The following is a 25,661-nucleotide window of genomic DNA, read 5'->3' as shown; positions in this document are numbered from 1 at the left end:
CAAAAAATCATGTCATCATTTACCGTCCGTTATATGTGCAATTTCTGACAGACATACTAGACTCTGGTAAAAAAAAAATGACAAATAATGATAAAACGAAAGTTATAAGATAAAAAATGCAATATATATCGCTGTTAACATGATAAAAAAAATACAAATGATAGAATAAAAAAATGATTTTATCATAAATAAAAAAATATCATCACGCTCGTCCTTTTCCAATCACAAAGACACCCACCTTTTCCTTGTAAAAATACAACTGCTGAAAATATATGATAGGATCTAAATTGGTCCTTTTTTCAGTCGCGCAATTAATTAATTTTGTCTAAGCAGTTAATGATCGGCCTGATAATGCTAAATAATTAGCATTAGCGTCGTCAATCTGGGAAAAAGTCGATGCTAACAAGTGAACACTAGAATCTGAAGACTTATATTTCTTCACATGTGACTGATCCATGGAACCAAAAATATCGTCGATCGATACATTTCTTCACGTGTTATGTATTTTAAAAATTCGACATTTTTTTTTTCAGTGTGAAATTATTTTGTGGAATCATCAAAATGGGTAGGTTAATCGCCAAATGTGTGCGTAAGTTTTTTTTTTACTCAACTTTGCAAATCCTTGGAACCATTTTAAGTGAGTCTGGCTTCGGCTCCTATCACACCGATTAGCTCAACCATAAACAACAATACACAACTAGAGAGTTTTCTTTTTCTTTTTCTTTTTCTATTTGACATCGCAAATCCATGGCACCATTTTTAAATACATATATAATATCGATAGTCGCAATCCTCCCATAAATAATAAGACATGGTCTGAAGTTTATGTGTGAAGGAATACTCGATGGAACATTATTACCTTGATTCTCTTGATGTTCTAAATGGTATGCCTGTTGCAGGGCTAGGCTGGCTCAGTTGAAGCTCCACCAATCCATCCACGTCTTTATCAATGGTGAGATTGTGAGCAACACTGCCGGGAATTCCGTTTGCTGCACATAAATTCCCTCCATATGCCTGATGTATTACAGAAAATAATTAATCCATGCATCAAGCTCCCATGGAGAAACACTGCATAAATGTATCATAGCTAATACGTTTCAATGATCAGCATGTGCGGTTCACCTTCTTATAAAGCTCCACATTCTCTTGATGGATGAGAATTCCCTGAAATTAATCCAAAACAAACAAGGTCATTGTAAATAACATTGTGACTTTATATATATATAGAGACTGCGGGAAGGGCCATTTCTTTGATCAATCAGGTCCAATTATATATTTATGGACCTGCACGTGCATTGATAGGATAATCGCTTTATTTCGATTGATTAATTAAATCGTCTTCACCTATGATATGGATGCATAAAATTGTTACAAGCGATTAATGGAATTGATAATAAAATCTGAAATTTCTGAAATATAATAGTATCTCTCCACATGATTGCTGATGCACCATTCTAACTTATTATAGCTAATTAAAGTATAGCCATGATTCAATTCAAGTTAATCGCCAGGCCATGAAATTCTCTCCACAAGGAAACTATTGTCATCCCTCGAGTAAATTTGAAATGTACCTTTCTACGTAGTTCATGAATCTCTTCTGTCAACATCTGTTCCTGCATATGCAAACCACAATACATTATTAATTCCGTAGCTCATGAATCTCTTCGATATTCTTCTTGAAATAAATATAGTTATATATTTTGATTCTGTCCATATTATATATAATTCAAGTTCTTTCAATTAAAATCCAGAAGTCGAGACTTTTTTAACGCGCACGCCCTTCAAACTCATTTCCAGTTGGTTTTCTAATCTTTGTAGTTCTCCCACATTCAAGCCATGAAGTTCTTCTCCCATCAATTTCCTGCCATTTCCATGGTAAAATTAAATAAAACGTAACGAACTTTATAGTATGTAAAATAAATCAATTTCATTATTATTATTATTATTATTATTATTATTATTGGAAGCAGGACTTTACCTATGATTATCTCTCAAATCCTGTAATTTTTGCCTTAAAACTGTTGTCTCCCTTTGCCAAAACTACCAACCACAGTTTCACTTATTAACTTGTAAGCATATAGTGTGGAAAATTGTATATCTTTCTACAGTTAATTGCAAATCAAACTGGGAAAAAAAAGAAGACGGAATAATAAACTTGATTAAAAACAACACAATATGCTTTAAATTAATACATTGGTGTCTTAGCGAAACGTCTGAAAAATGACTAAATTTGTAATAATAAAAAAAAACAAATACAGTGAACTAAAATTGAAATTTACAAAATAGGAGACCAAACTGCAAAGAGATAAATATGCATACCTAATTTCTCTTATATATATCAAGATTTTCAGCATAAGTTAATAGAAAGAGCAAATGAACAAAAAAAATGAATTTCATGTTGTTTTTCTTTAAGATATTCTAAATAAAAACAAACTTAGATAGTGTTTCCAAATACTTAAAAAAATAATTATGGACTTTTCATTACAAAATACAAATTAATATCGTTTCCTAATTATTAGGCACTGTTTGCAAATTCTTAAAAAAATGATTGTGCTATTTTCTTTTACAAAGTTCATATATCATTTCCTAACTAATTATACAAATTAATATCATTTTCTAGCTAATTATAAGGTACATTTTTGCAAATTCTTAAAAAAATGATTATGCATTTCTCCTTTATAAAGCTCATTTTTTTAAAATTTGTAAACAATACCTAGCTTATAATTTAGATAGGAGACAATACCTCAGTGTATTTAGTTGAATGAGTATATTTTGACATATACACAGATTTTCAATAAATGCTTGGTATTATTACACTGAACACGAGATTATAACTATAACAGAAGGTTTTATATATATCTGCTATATGTAGAGAATTTAGCCTCATGAATTCAAGATAACACTCTTTGGTGTCCTAAAGGCTAAAAGTTATGCATAGTATTAATTGACTTCATAAATGTGATCATGGATGCCTCATCAGTAAAAGATTCGATCTAAGTTTATCTGGATTAGTTGTGAATCTGATTATGCTAGAACAAATCTAACTGGTTTTTTTTTACCTAAATTTAATCGAATCTAGGAATATTAACCGTAAACTACTATTTCCATAAAAATTTCTCACAATTCTTGTGGAATTGGATCATAAAATGGTCTAGGGAACATATTCATTTAGTTTCAAACATCATTTGTTGAGATGCAATAATTGTCTCAGTTTGGTAAAACGACAAGAGCTACTGTAAAGTTTAAAATATTATAATAGTAAAATTACCACCAGTTATACCTTTTTGTAAATGAGCAAGAGTTCTATCCTACGCTAATAATAGGATATCATGGATGATTTGAACCCGACCTTGATGGATCACAAAACTTGGTGGCCATAAAATCAGATTCAAATCAAATATAAATAAAATTGCCTCCGGTTGACAATCCACGTAAGCAGCAGTAAATGTACCTTGATCTCGGAACATGGATTAAGCAGATGATAGTGTTCCTCTTTAGTTCGATTGTATCGTTCAATTATCGATTTCATGCTGACAAAATACAGGAAAAGAAAAAAAGATGAAAAAAGATGAATCTATGTGCATATATATAATTTCAGTGATTTAAAGATCCATGGCTTGAGAAATCATTAAATTTGAATCTGCTGTTAAATTCCAATCGAGACATGGAATCATAGTAATATATGTTTGATAATAATAAATATGATCTCGAGGAAGGATTATAATATTGTCCTTGAGAAATTAAAGTAATTTGATGCCATTAATTTCTTGTTATATTTTTGAACACTATCGACAAATCTGATGGACTGAAACAGAAAATCACACCAATATATACCTATATATCTTTGTATAATTTAAGTCATCATAACATAAAACAAAGAAATAACAATCTCTAACCTGGAGCTTGCAAATTCATTTAATTTTCCAGTGCTTGAAAATATGATAACTCCAACTTCTGCATCGCAAAGAATTGCTAGCTCCTTAGCCTTCTTTAGCAACCCGCTCCTCCTCTTGGAGAATGTCACTTGCCTACTCGTGGAATTATCGATTCTTTTTATCGCGATTTTTCCTCTCCCCATATTCGAATATCAAGATTCCCAACTAGGGTTTCTGACTTCTCTGAAAATGAAGTTAATCAGATCTAAATACAGTTAGCTAATTATTAAGAGTAAATCAAAATAAATTTATGCCTTTTTTTGAGCTTAGAAATGAAGCCTACGCAAAGAAATAAGGAGGTAACTAAAAGAACTTTGTTATGATAGAGCTTCGAATCAAAGTCAAGCCCTTTATAAAAAACAAATCAAATTCTTTTTTTTACAAAAAATTGTCCTTAAAAAGTGGGGTATGTATGTTTATTAATCGTTAAGCACTCTAGGATCGATGGCGTCGAGCTTATAAAATATTGACACGTGGGAATCTCAGTCTTTCCTTAATATTTCTATAAAGGGAAAAACTTTATTCCCATTTAAGTAAATTTACAAACCTTAAACCATAGCACAGTTAGTGAGTTTTTGGCTGATTTTTGGGAGTTTCACGTGAATAAAGTTCAGCTGCACCTTTGCAGCTTGTGAGTATTATATTTTGCTCTTTCATCAACCAATAGTTCCATAAAAATTAAAATAACTTTTGTGCTATTCCTGGAGACAATGCTTTCAGAATCAGATCGGACCTACCAGAAACCGATCTCGGGTGCAGTCAAAAAAACTCCCAAAAACTTTTTTATCGGTCAGATAGGTATTGAACCGGTTAAAAACTGGTTTGACCTGTTCAAATACATATATATATATATATGTATATATATATATATGTATATATATATATATACATATATATATATATATGTATATATATATATACATATATATATATATATATATATATATATATATATACATGTGTGTGTGTGTGTGTGTGGTTATGTGGATTTTTAATTTTGTTAAAAATATTATGTTAATAGGATTAGAGTTTATTTGATTTTTTAAACATTGAGTAATATATATATATATACATATATATTATTTATATGCATATATAAGTTTTTTTTTATATAATTTAAATGAAATATTTATTATATATTATTATTATTATATAATATTATTATTATATATAATATAACAGTGTTCCGGTCCGACCGTCCGATTGAAACGATCATCAATCCAGTTATGAAAAAATTGTCTTGAGCATCAACTTCTTCAGGTGTTCATATCTTTCACGATCTTGTGTATAAATCAAAGATATAATTCATCCAGGCATTTGCAAAATAATATTATTTCCCTGGCGGAATCAAACCAACCTTATTACTAAAAAAATCGACAATAATTGAGACCATGAATTAAGTAAATTCTTTAACGTTTGATCGTCAAATGTTTGATACTCAAAGTGAATTTTTTAAGATCTGCATTATATAAGTTATTTATTTGTTTATTCCATTTAAAAGTTAATGGAGGCATTAAATATACGGGCACACGAAAACGATGTCCATTATAAAAAAGAGAGAGGGCCATAAAAATAATGTCTGTATACCTCTCTTTTTAAATCACACAATCGTATTATTTCTCCTAATTGACTGTAAATACGGATTCCTATTGGCTGAGGCCACGTGAATAAAATTTGTTAAACCAGTAATAATGTGGCTGCTGGCTAGGGTTTCCTTGGATTACGGAAAGATTCCAAGGACGAGAATAACCAGGTGTCGATCATCAGCAAATCAGATACTCATTCCAGGATCGAGACCAATAGATAGACAACATTTCACATTCCGAAATAATAATGTTGTCTAATTATCACAATTAATGGATTTAAGAAGTTGATTAATGTCATGCTTTTATATAATGACATTAATATTATAAGCAGTAGAATATATTAGTTTCTTTTACCTGCATTAATTAATTTCTTTACCCAATGCTATTCTGAAAGATTAGTCTCAATCCCGACAGTCTAATCTTCCCCACAATGGAGACGTCGACACCTTTTTCTGATTCATCAGACCATCAAGAAACTGAATTATTTACAGGTTTATTAATGTTGTGAGTGGCATATATATATATATATATATATATATATATATATATATAGATGTTTACTTAACATGAAACGTTATTAAATAATAAGTGATTAGATATTGAAGACAGCTGTTTTATTTTTTAAAATGGCGTTGTAAAATTATAGATTTTAATGATTTTATGGTGATTTACAAAAATATACTTCGGACTCTCGATCACAGAGATTGCTGCTTTCTGGGAGTGTATTAGCATTCAAGTGCTACTTGAGAATACGTCGGAAATATTTCTTTTACCTATTTAATCTTAATTATTTTAATTTAAAGTTGAAGCAGCTTGATTATGATACGGATTATTGGGCTTAAATGTACTTTAAAAAGGGAGACGAGACCAAAGAGAAAAAAGCGTGGACGTAAAAGATGCGAGTTCTTGAGACTAACTACAATGTGTATATAAACTTAAAATAAAAAATAAAAAAGGTTGTTTGGTGAAGACAAATTTGCGAAATTTTATATGTATACTAGCTAGTAATTTTTTTTTGGTGAAGTCGTTTTTATAATTTCAATATTTTCGTCCTTTACATTTTCATGGAAATTTGAAAATAATATAAAGTAACTCAAAAAAAAAAACAGACATTATTTATTTTGAGTTTTTAAATATAAATATAATGTAAACCATAAAAATATCTCATAATAAATAATAAAATAAAATATATGTGCGTTTATATAGAATCCTCCGAATAACATGGTGATTTTAAAATGGTATGGGCCAGAAATCCGCTCAACTCAGCCCATACTAAAACACCATAATTTAAACTGATAAAAAGCCCAAGAATAAGAAGGAAAGGAATCGAATCGAATCTAGCCTAATCCAACAAGGAATCTTGTACGTATGGGGGAGGGATGCCAGCGCACACGCTATATAGTCGCCTTCAAAGAGCGATAAGGAGAGAAACCAGCGGAGAACCGATCGGCCCCCATATCCTCCATTCATTATACAATCATAGAATTAGGACAAACCCCCTGTTCTTCCTGTACTTTATCCCCATTTTCCTATAGTTGGATATAATTTCAGGGAAAAAAAGTTCAATCACGGCTCTACTTGGATTCATCGGTTGCCACTTTGAAGCTTCCACGATTGAACGATATCAGAAAGTGGTGACTTTCAATTGTGCAGTGGACGACAAGCACAGGAACCCATCTCCTCACGGAGGCCGGGGTGCTCTGCCCTCGGAAGGAGGCTGTCCCTCTGATCTTCTCTTCCTCGCCGGCGGCGGCTGCGTTCTTTTTATCGACGACGGTTTAAACTAATTATATAGCTGTCAATCTTCGTTTACTGTTGTTTTTTTAATATTTCTTTCCCCTTACGGGATAAAGATAGCAGTACAATGTTGACTATAAAGAGGGTGCCAACTTTGGTTTCAAACTATCAAGAGAATGCGCCGTTGGAGGAGAACAAAAGCGTGACGCTGGGATGCGGCCGCAATTGCGTCGGAAGATGCTGCTTGCCGGGTATTTTCTTGGGTTACATATCACTGTATTTATGCCATTATTTGATGATAATTTCTTGAGTTTTGTTGAGCTAAGTCAATTGTGTTGGGAGCCCCTCGAAAGAAAATCAACAAAGGAACTTTTGACCTGCGTATATTTCTACGGTTGTGTGATGATTTGCTCATGTTCTTCGCTGAAAGGTTGCGAGGGTCATTGTTAACAAATCAAAGTAAAATGTGTTATTAGGACAGTATCTAGCATCTGGATTGATTTCTTGCTTATGAAGAAGTAGCAAACAGTGAGGAAACCTCTTCATGATTCTGAGTTATGCTTGAATTCCTTGTTCACTTTCTTTTTCCTTTTCCAGTTTCTAAGTTACCCCTATACAAGTTCAAGAGTGCTGAGCATGCCATAGTCGAGGAAGATAATTGTGAGTTTTGTGATGGAGGAGTTCCTCAGATGTCCTTTTTAAACAATTTGTTGTTAGGACAGTGGGAGGATCGCATGAGTAGAGGACTTTTTAGGTACGATGTAACATCCTGTGAGTCAAAGGTCATTCGAGGAAAGTATGGTTTTATTGCACAGCTGAACGAGGGGCGCCATCTTAGGAAACGACCAACAGAATTTTGTATTGACAAGGTCATCCAACCCTTTGATGAGAGCAAATTTAATTTCACTAAAGTGGGGCAAGAGGAAGTGCTCTTTAGGTTTGAGCCAAGCACCGGAAACAAATCTTACTACTGTGACAGTGCCTCGGCATCTAGCAAGGAAAGTTCACCCACAGTGATTACGATAAATGTGAGTATTTGAACACATTACGGAAATTGGTATGCATTGATGTCACATGTTTTGATTTAAATAATTTGTGCACTTGTTTTTCAGGTGAGCCCAATAGAGTATGGGCACGTACTTCTGATACCCCACGTTCTTGATTGCATGCCCCAAAAAATTGACCCAAACAGCCTCCTGCTTGCTCTTTGCTTAGCTAGAGAAGCATCAGACCCCTCTTTTAGAGTGGGTTATAACAGTTTGGGTGCATTTGCCACAATCAATCACCTTCACTTTCAGGTGATTGAGCAGCATTCTGTTTTTGTCGAGGATTGCGTGTAATTTAGCTCTTAATAGCTCTTACCTTTTAGCCACTTAATGATCACTTCAATATCTATTGTTTGTAGGCATATTACTTATCAGTACCTTTCCCATTGGAAAGAGCACCTACTCGCACGATAGTTAATGGTGAGGGATTGAATGAAGATGGAGTGATGGTTTCTGAGCTATTGGATTATCCCGTGCGAGGTTTTGTTTTTGAAGCTGGATGTAAATTGTGTGCTTTGTCTGATGCCATTGCGAATTGTTGCTTTTACCTGCAGAATAACAACATTCCTTTCAATATACTGATTTCAGATTTTGGCCACAGGGTCTTTCTGCTACCTCAGGTGATTTTTCTAGTGAAATCATTTGCAATTTTCTAGTTGATTTAAAGATATATACGTGTGATAAAGATAACACTCTTAAAGAAGTTCAGGCTAATTTTTGACTTTCTTAACCACCGCTTTTACGTGCTAAAAACTCAAGTGTAAGAATTGATATTCTTCACTTCTATGAATATCCAGTGTTATGCCCAGAAACAAGCACGGGGAGAAGTAAGCCATGAGCTTTTAGATACTCAAGTTAACCCGGCCGTTTGGGAAATGAGTGGGCATATTGTGCTGAAGCGTAGAAAGGATTTTGTTGAAGCATCAGAAGAATATGCATGGAAACTACTCTCTGAGGTTTCTCTACCAGATGACCAATTTCTTGAGGTGAAGGAGCGCATTATCGAGGTAACCAGTCTGCTGTCCCAAGAAGAACAACAGGAGATTAACTTTGAGTCTACTTCACCAAAAGTTACCTCACATCTTCCTCAGGATTGCCTTGTCCTGTATTGAATTTCTTAAATTCTCTGCTTGGCTTGCTAAGTGTACGTAGTAGTAGTTAGTCGTGTCTTTACGCTCTAGTCTTCCCGTGTTTGATCCGTGGTTTGTTAAAGATTGTATGGACTGGGAAACGTATCCTTTTTTGTAAAAAATTTCTTCTATGTCTGATACTGATTGTATTGTTTTGTGATGGCATATATATATACGTACCAGCCTGCTACTCGGAAGACAGATTCTTTAAACAAGTGTTTTGTGTTCTCTGCGCGTGCGTGCATTTATAATAATTTATTTTTGTATAAAGCCCAAGTTTCTGTTATCAGTGCTATATATATTGACTCTAAATTAATGTGGGTCGGAAATGAGTTGTGATTGTCCGGATTACCCTGAATTTGATCTCTACGAGGATGCCAAAATTGGATGGATCCATGATATAAGCTGGCAGAAAGTCGCTCAACACATAAATTCAATAATAATTTCTTAACAAAGTCAATGGATATGTGAATTACATACTTTGACAACCCCGATCGATCTTTATCTCTTAATTGTGAATTAATTAATATATGGAAAATGGCCGAATGACACTCCAGACGAATCCATATAACCAATCCCATTTTTGTCATTCCGCGCGTGTTAAATAATGCAACCACCAAAGAAACATTGTTCACCTAGCCTGGAATATGTATCAGGACATCGATTTAGTTATGTGTATTTTTTTCGAAATTAAGTTAGCTTGAATTTATTTCATCCATATTAAATGTGAGCTAGAATCGTATTGTTCTCTCTTTAAATTGATATGTATCAATATTCTCTCGTCGTATTTAAGTTGAAAATAAAAATCTAAGCTCAAATTAACCCAAAGTCAATATGCTGAATCAAGACTGATTTATCGTTAAACTGGGCATAATTTACATACATGCATGCATGAAAAGTGAAAACACGACTAAGGAAGCATTGTTAAGCCCAAGTGGCACGTAGATGTCATTTGTGTCGTACATGCATGTAGCCAGTGGCGGATTATTTCATCCTACCCCTGCAGGCTGCCTGCAGGGGTACATCCAAGGGCCAGAATTTTTTCTGACCCAATTTTATTTTTTTTTAATTTTTTTTTTCCCTATGAAGTGAAATCTCAACCACTCATATGGGGTGTGGGCACTGCCCACACACCCATAATCGAACTAACCGCCAGTGGGCCAGTGGCGGAGTCACATGAAAGTATACTCAGACCAAGCTCGAATGATCCAATTTTTTTTTAAAAAAATTTATATGTAATTTTTTTATAATTTTGGAATAAAATGATATTTGCTCAGGTAGATCAATTTAAAATATTAAAAAATTTAAAATATTAAAAGATTATGGAGTTTAAAATTTATGTTCCAGCAGAATTATATTTCTGACTCCGCTCATGCATGTAACTAGGAAGAGATCAATTAATGCATGCTTTTATATATATATATATATATATATATATATATATATATATATATATATATAAAAGTTAGACATTCAAACACCTCAAATTCAACTATGTCCACATTATATGTATAGTTTTCCACTTCTTGGACGAAATATGAGGAAGACCGATAAATGTACATTTCTACCGAGTTAAAAGCATTACCATATCCTTCACATTATATTCCAAACCTTAAACACTATAATTTCATTCTCCACTTTCTAACCAACATATTTCCAACAACTAATTAGCTAGAAAGAATAACTCGAAAATGGCAGATGATCCGCAAGACGTAGCCGATCGTGAGAGAATTTTTAAGCGTTTTGATGCCAATGGTGACGGCAAAGTCTCATCCTCCGAGCTTGGAGACGTCCTGAAAACCCTTGGATCTGTAACTAACGAGGAAGTTCAGCGCATGATGGCGGAGATCGACACCGATGGAGATGGTTTCATTTCTTTTGAAGAATTCGCCGATTTTGCCAAGGCGAATAGGGGGCTCGTGAAAGATGTAGCCAAGTTATTCTAGTTCCTTGCTGAATGGCTCGATCGTTTTCATGTTCAGTACTTAAGCAGGTAGCTAAGATATGATATTGTACACTATTTTCCATTTGATGTTTGCCATAGGTAAAATATATGATATGATATACATGTATTAATTATTTTTTATTATTAATTAAGCTATTACAACATAAAACATATACATATTATACATCAATCAAAAGTTTATATAGTGTCAAGAAGAAATTAAATATGTGATCTGTTAAATAAAAAATATGACAATCGTTACACATTAAATAAAATTAAAATTAAGTTGTTTTCACCATAAACCAAGTTAATCTATTTGTTTAAAGTGCACGATATATTTGTTTAAAGTGATTATAATATATTAATATTTTAACTACACACTTGCTTTGGCTTCAAAAATATGCTAAGTAAAGTTTTATGCTATATGATTTAAAATTTGTTAGAATGGATTAATACAAACCGGAATCAAATAGTTCAGCAATAGTGGTTCACGTGCCAGAGTGATTAGGGATGTAACCGAGTTGAATCGAACTCTTAAATATTTAGCCGAGTTCAAACTTTATTTAATAAATATATAAATTATTCACAACATTATTCAAACTTTTATCCAATCAAAACGAATTTAATAAATATGATTATAAATTCATATTTTTAATTAAGTATCACATGCGCACGCGCCCCAAAGTGACAAATAAACTCAAAATACTCGATTAATTTTGTCTTGTATATTTGCTAAATTAAGTTAAATAAATTTAATCTGCCAACTTTCGGACACCTCACGCCCGAAATCTTCAGACATCAAAACACGTACTTCATCGTATTTTCAATACGTGACCAAAAGATTATTGTTAATATTCGTAATTCCTGATCGATAAATGGGCTTCAATCTTAAAAACGATTTTGTAAGTTTAATGTTATCTTGGTAATGCGATACGTGATAGGGTTTTTTTTAAAACTAATTTAATTTTAAAATTTTTTTTCAAAAGTATTGTAAAAAAAAAAAAACTTTTGCAAAACTAAGGCAATCCGCGCTTACGAAGCACGGACGCTGCTCACGTGGACCAGCGTCCGCGCTTCCTAAGCACGGACGGTAGTCTAGGTCAGTGACTAAAAATTTTAGCGACGGAATATATATCGCAACCGTCACTAATTAGCAACGGTTTATAAAACTGTCGCTTAAATTGAATCGGCGACGGTTAATAAACCGTCGCTAAATGCCAAAATGCCCATAATTGTATCAACAGCATGCACATGTACACCCGATAATCTTGAACTTTCAACAGCTTGCAACTTTACAGCATGCAATATACGCTGCGGAAAGAAAATTTGTGCGCTGCGAAAAAACCATTTTTGTTGTAGTGAAGACAGAGAAAAAACAAGCAAGAAATTGTGTGGGGGTTAGGTGCTTTAATATATTAAATACACTAATTAAATACGTAATTAGGCTTTAGGTCTATTAAGGGGTTTAATTAGGCTCATTAGTCTTAATTAAAACTAGTACAACGACGCACGCGTTGCGTGCTTGTACAATATGTTTTTATAATTTATTTGATTTATATTTAAATGAGGATCAAAATATATTTATAAGAAATAATGAGTGGCTACATTATAATTTTGATATATGAACTAAAAAATAAATTAAAAAAGAATAAAAAAGACCCAAGCAAAAATTGAACCTACAACCTCATGATCAAGAAACATAGGCTTTATCCACTAAACTACATGTGACTTGCTTTTATTTTTTAACACTTTATTAATATATATAATTAGTAATGTAGAGAGTGGGGGTGAAGGGTATTTTAGGTATTTTAAAAAACAGACCAAGGAAGTTACTCTAACCTACTCAACCTTAATAAATAGTAAGAGATAATAAAAATAATTTTTGTAAAATAAGTTTGTGAATTTAATAGCCGGATTGCCAAGAAGTTCGTATTTTTGTTGAAAAACCAACACCGATAAAATTTACGTCCCGGCGTATAAAATCACTTCAACACCCCTTATTTTCAAAAATAAGAAAAAGCATCACCCTTATTTTAAATAAGTAAAAACAATTATTTAATAAAAACATTTTTTTTATTTTTCAGCCATCGGTCTCCGCTCCTCGATCGCAACTCGAATAACCTTTAAAAATATATTTTAATGCAACCATGTAGAAAAATATATTTTAAACACGTAAATATGCACAACATAATTAATTAATGCAATTAAAATACACGAGAATTTAATAATTGTATGCACGTGGCCTTAAAATTTTCGGGGCGTTACAAACAGCGTGCACATGTACGTCCCGGATAATCTTGAACTTTCAACGGCTTGCAACTTTGCAGCGTGTAATATACGCTGCGGAAAGAGAATTTGCTCGCTGCGAAAATCCATTTTTGTTGTAATGAAGATAGAGAAAAAAACAAACAAGAAATTCATCAAGTACATGACATTCGACCACAGAATGATGTTGAGGAAAATGAACAACATTCAATTGAGATATCCCAGTCTTACGACATCTCCACAATCCTATGAAAAACTTATTTCTTGATAAATTTATTGTCTGTTTTTCTCTGTCATCACTACAACAAAAATGATTTTTCGCGGCGCGCAAATTATTTTTCCGCAGCGTATATTGCACGCTGTAAAGTAGCAAGCCGTTGAAAGTTCAAGATTATCCGGGGCGTACAAGTGCACGCTGTTGATACAATTATGGGTATTTTGGCATTTAGCGACGGTTCATAAACAGTCGCTATTTAGCGACGGTATGTGAACATTTGACGGTCGCTAAAATAGCGACGGTATAAACCGTCGCCGATTCGATTTCAGCAACAGTTTTTTAAAACCGTCGCTAATTAGCGACAGGCTTTCTATCAATTCCGTCGCTAAAAATTTCCGTCACTGACCTGGACCAGCGTCCATGCTTACGAAACGCGGACGGTGGTCCACGTGAGCAGCGTCCGCGCTCCGTAAGCGCGGATTGTCTTAGTTTTGCAAAAGTTTTTTTTTTTTACATTATTTTTGAAAAAAAAAATTTAAAATTAAATTATTTTAAAAAAAACCCTACGTGATACCGTTAATATTTTAGGGAAAAAAAAGTTTTGTACAAAAGTTCAGAATTAAAAATCAAGAAAGGCCAAATTAAAATAGTAAGGTGATTGATGTATGTGATTTGAAGATATTCGTTAAATTGATTTGTAGAAAATTTTGAACTTACTTGAAATTCATTAAAACTGTTAATGTAAACAATAATGTTTACATTGATATAAAATAAATCTTAAATTCATTTGAAGTTTATCGCTGCAAATAAATCAATCAGTGTAACCTAAAGATTGAATAATAATGTAAAATTGAATCGAAGGGTTAAAAATTTATATATTCAATTCATTGTATTTATTTGATTGAAATTATATCGAATGATTTGAAATCTCTCATATATATATTTTTGTTCTAATTTCAATTTCAAATAAATTGTCCGAAGTCTAATATAACCGATTTGAAATCATTCCATCCAAATACAATTTAGTAAAAGAACGTTTAGGCCTAGACATCGAACAAAACAAGGTTTTTTGTTGTAAAAATTGATTAAATTCAACTAATATACTGAGGAGCCGCTACACCAATCTGAATCAAATAGTGAATAATGAATTTGAGTAAATGAAACGAGATTAGGTCAATATATATTAATTTATGACATTAAAGCAACCCAACTTAAACTAGCCCGAAGCCGTTGAAAAAGCAACCCCCCAAATCTAACGAACCCTGCGACCGTTGCTTAACGCCTCCGCGCCATTTCTCAATGCCTACGTCTCCAAATCTCTTTCTCTCCAAAGCCCACAACAACTAGAAAGAAATCAAACATGGGATCGGATGCTGGTTCTGAAACTGCCAATTCGTCATGGTCTTCTTCATCCTCATCCGCCGCCAATCAGGCTCTTCTCCTAGTTCAATCCGACTACCCGGATTTGAGACTGCAGGCGGCGAAGGAGATTCGAAGGTTGACGAAGACATCGCAGCGGTGCCGCCGTGTTTTATCTGGTGCAGTGGAGCCGCTTGTCCACATGCTCAGCTGTGACTCCGCCGAGTCCAAGGAGGCAGCCCTCACCGCTCTGCTGAACCTCGCCGTCAAAGATGCAATGTAAGAGCAAATATATGCTGCGTATTATGTACTGATATCTTTCTTTAACAATTGTTCTGGTCCAAATGTACTGATATTTTGAGTTCGATTATAAACAAGCCACATCGTGTCATGTTGGAAACAGACTACCTAGAAAGTGGTGTGGTTTTTCTTTTAGATTTACGAGGCTTTTTTGCCTAAATATTGTCCGGACCACGTTTTAAATTTAGATTCTCTCTCTCTCTCTCTCTCTCTCTAAATTTTTTTTTTGTTGTTGTTTTCATGCCCTTTTGAACTTGCAAGTTTTATGGTTTGGGGGACTAAACTTTTATTCACAAAATATCTATACATGAAATTTGATACTTTTTTCACCGGCCAGATGGTCACAACCCTGAGGCCACGAGATATCTTATATATGTTGCCGATTCATGGAAGGATGCCATTGTTCTGCTTTATTCTTCTGTTTCCATGTAATAACTGCTCCTATTTTATCAAACTGAAATTGTCTGGGGCTGGTCTTGTTTAAGTCGCGCTTTAATCACGTTTCTCCTATTTACAGGAACAAGATAAATATAGTCAATGCCGGAGCCTTAGAACCAATTATCTGCTTCCTTCACTCGGAGAATCTGATTTTGCAGGAACATGCAGCTGCTGCTTTGATCACTCTTTCTGCGTCATCTGTAAACAAGCCAATAATCAGCGCTTCCGGTGCCATCAGTCATCTTGTGGAAACCATAAGAGAAGGCAGTCCACAAGTTAAATCCGATGCTGTAATGGTGCTTTACAATCTATCAACTCATCAAAAAAATCTAAGTCTGATTCTTGAAGAACAACCTATTCCTTCCTTAGTTGACGTGCTAAAAACTTGCAAGAAATCTTCCAAAACAACAGAGAAGTGCACTGCTCTGATTGAATCCTTGGTGAGTTTTGATGAGGGAAGAAGGGCTTTAACATGCGAAGAAGGTGGAATGCTTGCAGTGGTCGAAGTGCTCGAGAGTGGGTCACCTCAAAGCCGGGAGCACGCGGTTGGTGCGCTTCTGACAATGTGCGAAAGCGATCGGTCTAAGTACAGAGAGCCAATTCTGAAAGAGGGTGTCATACCAGGACTTCTTGAGCTCACCGTTCAAGGGATGCCCAAATCTCAATCAAAAGCCCAGATGCTTTTGCGACTGCTGAGAGATAACCCTTATCCAAGATCTAATCTTGAGCCGGATACATTAGAGAATATAGTGTGCGACATCATATCACATATTGATGGGGAGGATGAACCAGAAAAGGCGAAACAGATGCTTGCTGAGATGGTGCAAGTTAGTATGGAGCAGAGCTTAAGACATTTACAACAAAGGGCCTCGATGCTTTGCACTCCCGTTGATTGAAATTCAGTTTCTATGCTAGGTTAAGTTTCTTTTGTCGCAAATTAAGGGATCGAAAAGAAATAATTTGCTACATAATAGCACAGATGCTAGTCCAGGCATTTGTTATGGATGCCGGGTGACTGGTAAATGTTGACATGTTGTCATTTTCATCTATTTTGCTTTTGTGAAATAAAAATTCGTTTCTTGGGAAAAAGGTTTATAAAAGAGTAATGGATACTTGGGCCAACTTTTCAATGCTTCTAATGCGTTAGTTTTCTTCTCTTGTTTTTGTTCTGCTTTTTTTGTAAAAAAAAATTCTTACATTCTCGGGTTTTTTCTTTTCTTGTTCTTGTTCTTGTTCTTGTTCTTGTTCAAGGTTTCTGATTTCTTGAGGTACTTTGTTCGTGCACAGTAGGTGGCCGCATAGTATTTGATATCCAATGATGAAAGATAATTTTTTGATTGTATTCTGATTGTACAAAATATCACAAAATTTATTTATAATTATTTCAAGAACCTTATTGATCTATTTTCTTTGATAATTTGAAACGTAGTTAAGAGATGGAAATTAAGCATCCTATTTGGCCATTATAGTTGACTTCAAGTCAATCTCTCGAGTCCACTTTTAACTGTTAAAACACGATAATCTAGTCGTGATTCCACGAATCAATCCTACTTCCCAATAACTTTGCCCAAAAATTCTATTTGGCTTCCGTTCAACCAAATTTACTTCACTACTAGCTATAATTTCTTCATATTAAATTTCGGTGAATTAAGAAAATTAATTAATAAAAACAGGATGATTAGGAATCAAATTGTCCCAATATCGAAGAAGTAAGATGGATGAATCCAATTTATATAGTTTTTCAAGTCAAATCAAATCTAAGATAATAATACGTTTTGGACCGTTGGATCATGATCGGATCACTCAAATTACCCTGATCTAAGATGGATGAATCCAATTTATATAGTTTTGGACCGTTTTATAAGGATGTGTACATTCACAAATATGCAAAAAGATGGAAGGAATTTGGACCGAATTCATTAAATCTAAAGAGAGTTTAAGAATTTCCCAATTTTTACAAATTCACTAAAATGTCAAAAAAAAAAAAAACATTAAATTATTGAAACGATAATGCAAGATGTTTCACTAATATAAATGGTCCACACCCCATTCAACACCACCTTTACTTAGTGCTCCAACTATTTAACTTTACAATTTCTCAACTCAACCTTAATTACTTGGCTTCCTCTTCCACCACCGCGGCTTCCGCCACCGCATCTTCTTATTCTTCCGTGATCTACCCATCTCCCTTATAATTTTCATCATGGCAAGACCTTTGCCACTTCTCTCAACACAAACACAGAAATTCCATTTCTTACCAGCACCGGTCACCTTCTTGATAATTTTATCAGCAGTTCTTTCTGTGTTTTCGGTTGTGACTTTTCTGTGTGGCTCTCACAGAGAAGAGAAGAAAAGTGTGAGATTGGGAGGTAAAAAGAAGCCTGTGATGCAAAAGATACACAGCGGATTAAGCAGCAAAGCTCTTTCAATGGCGAACATGATTTCTTGGAGAAAAGTTCAGGATGATCATGGTCAAGAAGAAGAAGACTCCGGCTATGGCCATGATGAGGATTTCGAGGAAGACGATGTCGTTTGGAAGAAGACCATCATCAAAGGAGAAAAGTGTCGGCCTCTGGATTTCTCGGGAAAGATTTTGTATGATTCTGATGGAAATCTTCTTCCAAATTAATTTCGTTTATCATCATCATTATTATGGAGAATTCTATTGTGCTATGGATCTTGCATGTGTTTAATTTTTTATTTTCTGTTTTGGGTTTTTTAAGTAAAATATTTTTGCATGTAAAATAATCAACCTGATTTTATTATTTTTAAAGTTTTGACAAGCCTCGAATATTTATTTTCTTGCATGAACATTGATCGATAAAAAAAAACGAATCAGAACTCCAATTATTAGTTTGATGTCTCACAATATGTTTTTTTCCCGGTTAAGCTGAGGCATAACAATTTGCATAGAAACCCATAGTGGAGAGTGATATATATTTTAGAAATGATAAGTATACAAAAACAACAAGTCGGTTGGGTGGCATTGCATGTTCAAACCCCAACTGCCTACCAAATCTTTTATGAGGCTTAATTACAAGTTACGCCACCCATCGCTTCTCTCTAAGCAAATTAATGTAAATGGACCGCTACAACTTTATTATTTTTCTTTGGGTCCAAATTTTTTTGTGCAAAGAGATGCACAATTTTTAAAAACATGTACTTTCCATAATCTATCGATTAAAAAAAAACAAGTTCGAATAAAAAAAACTTTCCAATTATTTTATAATGAATCGAATTATAATATTCAAATGTCTAAACATGTTAAACGTAAATAATTAATCACCTAGTGATCGCTTGGGTGATTTTGTGGTAGTAGGCTGTAGCACAAAAGAATTACATACAAAATCTTCCATAGTACGTGAAATACAAGTTATTTTATAAATATAATCGAAATGTAATGTACTTCACATGCACATTTGTGTCAGAGAGAGGAAAAGGAAAGGGCTCATCAAAATCAAGTCAATAAATATTACTCCATGAGAACCAGAAGCAGTTTTTAAGAAAGGAAAAAAAAAACAATATATCAAGATTACACTTATTGAAGTCTCTGCCTGGTTCTCGACCAACTTAAGCTTTCAAATGGAAGTCACAGAATCACCATCACTACTTTCACTGTCACTACTGCTGCTTCCGCTCCCACTACCACTTCCACTGCCACTGCTCTCACTTCCGCTACTGTCACCTGAGCTAGAAGTCTGGCTTTTCCTTTCTTCCGCATTGACCTGTGCTCTCAGTGCTTCAGCAGCATTTGGACCCTTATCCGCTTCATCATCACTGACGTCAACATCGGCAATCTCATCATCTGAATCAATTGGAATATTGATATCAATTCCAGTGGCATACTCTTTTACATCAACAGTGCCACGATCAGCCGCTGCATCGTCGTCGTCCTCATCAGCATTCATTATATCCAACTGCTCCTCCAGGTCATCATCCTCATTCTTATGGTCTGGCGATGGATTTGGGGGCATTGCTTGGGATGCAGGATAATCAACAGTCTTTTCTTGCCTTGGTCTTGTATCTGGTTCAACAATAGCAAAAAACATCACCACTGGATGAAGAATAGCCTCAACATCACCATTTTATGAAGATCATCCCCGCACATGCTGATTGGATTCATCGTTAATAAATCATGGTTTGGAAAACAGAAGGAGGATGTCTAACGTCAGTAAGAGGAAATACAATGCTACTTTTCATGAAATTATAATCTTAAGCTTCCTCAAAAGGGTACAATTGGTTGGACTCATCAGGAAGGATTATCACATGATAAAGTTGCAGAAATAATACTAAAGACCAAATCATGTATAAGAAATGATAAAAATCACATTTCCCACATTTAAACATCTCCCTAATAATATGTATGAACATATCGCATCTCATCCATGGAAGAGGGAGATGCAAACATTTTGCTGTTTTCATATTTTGTGAGCGAAGTCATACATGAATTTCTTCAAAAATCAGGGAAAGTATATATTTTTATGATTTCTAGAAGGGAGACTTCAATAATTTGAACATAAAGCAAATTTTTATGTGCCCCTAAACTATAGGATCAACAAAGTATATGGTTTTCCATTTGGTTAGAGATAGGCGGGAATCACAACCACACTCAGTTCAAAATTATGGAGTAACATAAACATGCCTGAGTTCTTGAAGTCCCCGATGTCAATTCGTTCAATTTCAACCTGCACATTAAATTATATTAAATAAAAAGCTTCAGTCGAGTTCAACAGCAAGAAGCATTTTCAGTCATCAACAATTTATCATTAACAATCAAAATACAAACCTTTTTTTTAAACCCTCTTTTTATAAATACTAAAGGACGCATCCAAATGAGATATTGAAAGTAAAGTTTTCCTAGTGAGATGATAGTATGCTGCAGCCATTTCAAAGCTCCAAATTGAACTACAGGTTTTCATGTGATAAAACAATCAACAGAAGAGTTCCAGAGAGAGTACGCACATGGCATTGCATGAATGACATCTTTATACATCGGTTGATGCTTCACCGCTTTCCCAACAGGTGGTGAACTTGCATCAGAAAGTCCAGCAGATGCAGCTACGGCTACAGCGGTTGTGGATTCACCCTGCATCCGGTTATGCCTCAAACGCTTAACGGCCCTGTGCAACCGCTCTAATCTGAAGGATTCACCGTCAAAGAAAAGAACGGCATCATTTTCCTTGTAATCCTCGCTTATACCCTCAAATGTCACCTTGGGTTTCCCAGGTTGATTGTTTTGAAACTCAACTGTAACTTTATTATCCTTGCTCTTATGCAACGTGCCACGCTGGTTCTTATCAATTGAAGCTGGCTTGAATTCATCTGATATATATATTTTTCAAAAAAAGAGAGAACTCAGTATTCAGCAAGGAAACTCAATACAACAGGAAATAATTTTCTTCTAACCAACAATTTAATCAAAACATCTCAGCAAAAGAACAACATGTAACTTAAATAAGAAACTCGCATAAAGGGAAAACATCAATATATGGTTAAATCAAGCCAGTAAACGCATACAGCGAAGAGTGCAGAACTTTGAGGAGTGACGAGGATCCTTCAAGGAGGAGCCCAAGGTCAGATTGTACCATCGATCGGCTTGCGGCGCAGTACTGGGCTCATGACTGTTGTTGATCCCTGCCATTATCGCCCCCAATTCCGCAACTGCCTTATTGCCTAGGGATTGGATGGAAGGGCAAGAGATTAGGGATGAAGTTAATATCGTCTTTTAGTTAAATGGCTTTCTTCGCCCCTCGTTCGTATTTCAACCCAATTTTTAGGCTTAAATTATTATTAATACCTCATTTAAACGCTTCGCGAGATTTTTGAATCAATATCATAAATATTTAATTTATATTTCAATTACGATATTGAATCAAGTTTTTTTCTAATTCAAATTATTTTGTTGGGTAATTTTTGAATTTTAATATTTATTATTAATATAATATAAATATATGTTAAATAAATATATTTTTAACTTTTATTTTCAAATAACTGATACACATTTCCGAATATTTTTAACATTTCAAATCGAAATCGAGTAAAAAATATTAAAATTTCAAATTTTAAATCGAATCCGAGCTAAAAAATATACTAATTGAAGCCGAATTCTAGCTTTAAAATGTTCGTCTTCTTTAGCTCTATTCAGTTCGTTTACGATTCTAATTGATATCAAGGTTTCTAAGTTTGAGACGATGTTTAAAATTTGAAACCCAATTAGAAAAAGAAAAACTACCTGTTAAATTAGAAAAATACAATTGAATCTAATTAAATCTATTTTAATTTTTTATTCTCTATTATCATTGACCTCTAAGTATATCTTTACTTAAAAAAAAAAAAACTAAATCATTGACTAAAAAATATTGTTAATTATATAAAATATTTTTGTTTGAATTTGATTCAAAGACTCAAGTATTTTTCAATACTTAATTAATATCCTTAAAAGCCTGTACATTCGTTTGAATAGACGGAAAAAATTCAATTATTAATGAAAACAAAAAATATAAGTAGATCATTAGAAAATGCATAAATAATTTAGTATAAGGACAAAAACATATAATTATACACAGCAAAAACATCTGTACACGTTCGACAATATAATTTGATTATAGTTGGAGCTGATTGTCAGCTAAAAGGGTGGACAAATTCCTACCGAACACGAAAGCTCTGCGACGGTTGAAGAAATCCTGTTCGATTTGTTGAGCGATATTCTATACGGGTTTAATGCTTTGTAATTATGTTGTTTTCTTTGTTATTTTGATTATTGATATATAATAGGAGTTTGAATTTGGTCACGCTGGGGGATTTCTGTTTCGCATTTTCTTAGGGTTTGTTTCTGCTGAATCTTCTGATCGCCCCATATAGAACTTTCAAAATCGATTTACCGAATAGGGTTTGTATTTCGTGGGGTTTCGGAGGTAATTTATATAAATTTTTGGGTTTATTTCTTTTTCTAAAAGTTTGGTTTTTGGAGTCTGAGATGGAATCTATTTTTGTCCAAAATCAGAATAGCATGCGCTCCACTAGAGACGATCTCATACACTCTATTCTTCCGTTGTTGAAACTCATATGTCTCACTGTTTTTGGGTTGATTCTTGCTCACCCGAAAACTCAAGTAGTTCCAAAGGCAACTTTCAAGCTTCTTAGCAAGCTCGTGTTTGCTTTGTTCTTGCCTTGTGTGATCTTCAATCATCTCGGGGAAGCTATAACTCTCAAGAATTTCGTTCTATGGTGGTTCATACCTGTTAATGTGATTCTTAGTACTGCTATAGGCTGTGTTTTGGGCTTCATAGTGGCGAAGATATGCCGGCCTCCTCCAGAATTCGTAAGGTTTACAGTTATTATGACGGCATTTGGAAACACGGGCAACCTCCCTCTTGCTATTGTGGGGTCCATTTGCCATAGTTCCGACAATCTATTTGGTCCCGACTGTCACACGAATGGGACAGCTTATGTATCTTTTGCGCAATGGGTTGCTGTTCTTCTTGTTTATACTCTGGTTTACCACATGATGGAGCCGCCGATGGAATATTACGAGCTTGTTGAGGATGATGTTGAAATTCAGGAACATTTATCAACAAATGATCTAAGCCGGCCACTCTTCGTGGAAGCCGAATGGCCTGGAATGGAAGATAGAGAAACAGAGAACTGTAAAACTCCATTAATAGCACAAGTATTTGGGAATGCATCGAGCATTTCCCAAATTTCTATACCGGATCTAGATTCATTGGATGAAATACGTTCGCGTCCTGGGAGTCCAAAATCACTCAGATGCTTAGCAGAGCCACGAATGGTTAGAAAAATAAGAATTGTTGCTGAGAAAACTCCAATCTCTCACATTCTTCAGCCCCCGACATTCGCTACGTTGTTGGCTTTCCTGATTGGTATGATTCCGCCTATCAAATCTATTGTCTATGGCGATAATGCGCCACTTGCATTCATCACAGATAGTTTAGAAATATTGGCTGGAGCAATGGTGCCTTCGGTAATGCTAATTCTTGGAGGAATGCTTGCTGAGGGTCCCAACGAATCAAGACTCGGAGTTCGAACTACAGTTGGTGTTATCGTTGCAAGACTCTTGGTTCTCCCCTTAGTAGGCGTTGGGGTTGTTTCTTTGGCAGATAGACTAAATTTTTTGATCCACGGGGATATGATGTATCGGTTTGTGGTTCTGTTGCAGTACTCGACACCGAGTGCCATCTTATTGGGAGCAGTGGCTAGCTTGAGGGGTTACGCAATAAAAGAAGCTTCGGCTCTACTCTTTTGGCAACATGTCTTTGCTATCTTCTCACTGGCAATGTGCGCCATAGTTTACTTCAAGATGTTGCTTCCTTATGCTTGAGCTCTGTTTTCTACTGCAATAACTTGTGTCTATGTATGCTCGTGCTAGTATTTATAATAGAATGAAGTAGGGCGTGGACTTCGCTTCTAAGCTCCTGTTTAATGTCGCCTTTACTGATCTTGGTAATTATCAAGATTGTGAACTCTTGTACTTTATATAAAAAATAACCTGTATGTTATAAATATCATATAATAAAGTAGAGGAATCCTCGCAAGGAAGCCTTGCTGCTTTTTGCACCGTCGTTTTCCACAAATTTAGTAATTACCAAAATACAAAGCAAAGGTCCCTAATCTTCACAATTTTTCTTTCATCTTGACTTGAATTACAAAAAACATTACTTTTTATATAAAAAATAATACTTTTCATTACAATGTGTAGAAAACAGTAATTGTGAAGAATATGTGTACAATGTGTACTTTATATAAAAAATATTACTTTTCATTACAAAAAATATTACATTTTATATAAAAAATAATAATTAGCCATTACTTTAATAATCAAACTGGATGATAATTGTGAACTCTTGTACTCAGTTTAATTCGTAATTAAGTATGATTTTGATCATTCAAGAGGACAAGGAGCAGTAAGGGGAACTTTTCTATATATGAATAATGAAAAGCCACAAATATAATTTGGTGTTGATACTTGGGAGTGAAAGTAAAACCTTTAACTAAATGAAAAGTTATTTTCAATTGAAGGGTGAATTATTTATAAAACCGAAATAGCTCGTTTCAAGAAAAATAATGTTCTAAATTAAACCAGAAATTTGAATTCGTAGCAGTTCTGCATTGCTGGTGTCATGAGTCAGTTGGGAACAGCATATCAATTATACACATAATTTGTTGCAAAATTTTGAAAGGTTTAGGTTTTACGTATAATCAAGATCTGTATGTCCAAAGGGTGTTTCGATTCATCATGAATACAAAGCCCACCTAAAAAAATGGACTGAATATCTACAGTAATTCAGAAACATTTGTTTGATTAACAAACTTTTGCAACACCACACCTAAGTTTAAAAACAAAATTGATCTTTGAAATCAGAGATTTCACAAAATATTAATACGAAATATGAAGTCTTCTCATTAGAATCGATTTTATCAGGAAAAACCGAATAAAATATTACTGGTGTGAGTGACTGCGTGCACGGCTATATTTAGCTATCAACTGTGTTTTTTACGCTTGTTTCCATAAGAATTTAGTCTCATATGATCCAATAATCCAGGTGGTATATAAGCGGCAGTAATTGATGAAATAAATATAGCTAAATCATTCATATTAATTAGATTAACATAAAATATATTAATATTAAGATTAACCTACCTAAATATACAGAGTTTTCAGACAACATACGACCAAGAAAATGGA

At 34.2% G+C, this 25,661-nt stretch overlaps 6 protein-coding genes across 9 annotated transcripts; 4 read left to right on the top strand and 2 right to left on the bottom strand.

Moving 5' to 3' along the window:
- Positions 1–689: 689 nt before the first annotated feature.
- On the bottom strand, positions 690–4,756 carry LOC140821874 (MADS-box transcription factor 23-like). 3 transcript variants are annotated; one of them, XM_073182537.1, is made up of 8 exons: positions 4,483–4,756; positions 3,897–4,118; positions 3,452–3,530; positions 1,979–2,040; positions 1,762–1,861; positions 1,572–1,613; positions 1,123–1,164; positions 690–1,014 (listed from the first exon to the last, which is right to left on the bottom strand). In XM_073182537.1, the coding sequence occupies exons 2-8, from the start codon at positions 4,076–4,078 to the stop codon at positions 856–858; spliced, it is 666 nt and encodes a 221-aa protein (XP_073038638.1). In that variant the 5' UTR covers positions 4,079–4,118; positions 4,483–4,756; the 3' UTR covers positions 690–855. The 3 variants fall into 3 exon arrangements, with proteins under 3 accessions (XP_073038638.1, XP_073038639.1, XP_073038637.1); XM_073182538.1 differs by lacking the exon at positions 4,483–4,756 and adding an exon at positions 4,193–4,439 and having other exon boundaries at positions 3,897–4,120; XM_073182536.1 differs by lacking the exon at positions 4,483–4,756 and having other exon boundaries at positions 3,897–4,439.
- Positions 4,757–6,899: 2,143 nt separating this feature from the next.
- LOC140821744 (GDP-L-galactose phosphorylase 2-like) lies at positions 6,900–9,574 on the top strand. Its single transcript, XM_073182323.1, has 5 exons — positions 6,900–7,509; positions 7,856–8,286; positions 8,371–8,556; positions 8,664–8,924; positions 9,102–9,574. The coding sequence occupies exons 1-5, from the start codon at positions 7,386–7,388 to the stop codon at positions 9,414–9,416; spliced, it is 1,317 nt and encodes a 438-aa protein (XP_073038424.1). The 5' UTR covers positions 6,900–7,385; the 3' UTR covers positions 9,417–9,574.
- Positions 9,575–11,045: 1,471 nt separating this feature from the next.
- Positions 11,046–11,546, top strand: LOC140822028 (polcalcin Ole e 3). The gene has a single exon (XM_073182752.1). The coding sequence runs from the start codon at positions 11,126–11,128 to the stop codon at positions 11,378–11,380; it is 255 nt and encodes an 84-aa protein (XP_073038853.1). The 5' UTR covers positions 11,046–11,125; the 3' UTR covers positions 11,381–11,546.
- Positions 11,547–15,096: 3,550 nt separating this feature from the next.
- Positions 15,097–17,070, top strand: LOC140821745 (U-box domain-containing protein 17-like). The gene is made up of 2 exons (XM_073182324.1): positions 15,097–15,499; positions 16,038–17,070. The coding sequence occupies exons 1-2, from the start codon at positions 15,222–15,224 to the stop codon at positions 16,852–16,854; spliced, it is 1,095 nt and encodes a 364-aa protein (XP_073038425.1). The 5' UTR covers positions 15,097–15,221; the 3' UTR covers positions 16,855–17,070.
- Positions 17,071–19,316: 2,246 nt separating this feature from the next.
- Positions 19,317–21,717, bottom strand: LOC140821990 (uncharacterized). The gene is made up of 4 exons (XM_073182694.1): positions 21,476–21,717; positions 20,922–21,280; positions 20,601–20,643; positions 19,317–19,982 (listed from the first exon to the last, which is right to left on the bottom strand). The coding sequence occupies exons 1-4, from the start codon at positions 21,597–21,599 to the stop codon at positions 19,537–19,539; spliced, it is 972 nt and encodes a 323-aa protein (XP_073038795.1). The 5' UTR covers positions 21,600–21,717; the 3' UTR covers positions 19,317–19,536.
- A 774-nt stretch (positions 21,718–22,491) lies between these two features.
- On the top strand, positions 22,492–24,532 carry LOC140821896 (protein PIN-LIKES 2-like). Of its 2 annotated transcripts, XM_073182570.1 has the most exons (2): positions 22,492–22,872; positions 22,962–24,532. In XM_073182570.1, the coding sequence occupies exon 2, from the start codon at positions 22,968–22,970 to the stop codon at positions 24,294–24,296; it is 1,329 nt and encodes a 442-aa protein (XP_073038671.1). In that variant the 5' UTR covers positions 22,492–22,872; positions 22,962–22,967; the 3' UTR covers positions 24,297–24,532. The 2 variants fall into 2 exon arrangements, with proteins under 2 accessions (XP_073038671.1, XP_073038670.1); XM_073182569.1 differs by having other exon boundaries at positions 22,492–24,532.
- The last annotated feature ends 1,129 nt before the right edge of the window (positions 24,533–25,661 follow it).

Source organism: Primulina eburnea, unplaced genomic scaffold, assembly GCF_022965805.1.
Source record: "Primulina eburnea isolate SZY01 unplaced genomic scaffold, ASM2296580v1 ctg739_ERROPOS11973397, whole genome shotgun sequence".
Lineage (NCBI taxonomy): Eukaryota > Viridiplantae > Streptophyta > Magnoliopsida > Lamiales > Gesneriaceae > Primulina > Primulina eburnea.
Note: the sequence above shows the minus strand (reverse complement) of the source record. Positions and strands in the feature narration are given on the sequence as shown.

Excerpts from the sequence above, each read along its gene's own strand:
- LOC140821745 (XM_073182324.1), top strand. The coding sequence starts at position 15,222 with ATGGGATCGGATGCTGGTTCTGAAACTGCCAATTCGTCATGGTCTTCT. Across the intron at positions 15,500-16,037 it reads CTCGCCGTCAAAGATGCAAT|GAACAAGATAAATATAGTCA; the intron begins GTAAGAGCAAAT and ends TCCTATTTACAG.
- LOC140821990 (XM_073182694.1), bottom strand. The coding sequence starts at position 21,599 with ATGGCAGGGATCAACAACAGTCATGAGCCCAGTACTGCGCCGCAAGCC. Across the intron at positions 20,644-20,921 it reads ATGTCATTCATGCAATGCCA|GTTGAAATTGAACGAATTGA; the intron begins TGTGCGTACTCT and ends TTTAATGTGCAG. Across the intron at positions 19,983-20,600 it reads CGGGGACTTCAAGAACTCAG|ATACAAGACCAAGGCAAGAA; the intron begins GCATGTTTATGT and ends TTGTTGAACCAG.
- LOC140822028 (XM_073182752.1), top strand. The coding sequence starts at position 11,126 with ATGGCAGATGATCCGCAAGACGTAGCCGATCGTGAGAGAATTTTTAAG.
- LOC140821744 (XM_073182323.1), top strand. The coding sequence starts at position 7,386 with ATGTTGACTATAAAGAGGGTGCCAACTTTGGTTTCAAACTATCAAGAG. Across the intron at positions 8,287-8,370 it reads CCACAGTGATTACGATAAAT|GTGAGCCCAATAGAGTATGG; the intron begins GTGAGTATTTGA and ends CTTGTTTTTCAG. Across the intron at positions 8,925-9,101 it reads GGGTCTTTCTGCTACCTCAG|TGTTATGCCCAGAAACAAGC; the intron begins GTGATTTTTCTA and ends ATGAATATCCAG.
- LOC140821896 (XM_073182569.1), top strand. The coding sequence starts at position 22,935 with ATGGAATCTATTTTTGTCCAAAATCAGAATAGCATGCGCTCCACTAGA.
- LOC140821874 (XM_073182537.1), bottom strand. The coding sequence starts at position 4,078 with ATGGGGAGAGGAAAAATCGCGATAAAAAGAATCGATAATTCCACGAGT. Across the intron at positions 1,862-1,978 it reads GATTTGAGAGATAATCATAG|GAAATTGATGGGAGAAGAAC; the intron begins GTAAAGTCCTGC and ends TGGAAATGGCAG. Across the intron at positions 1,015-1,122 it reads ATGTGGAGCTTTATAAGAAG|GCATATGGAGGGAATTTATG; the intron begins GTGAACCGCACA and ends GTAATACATCAG.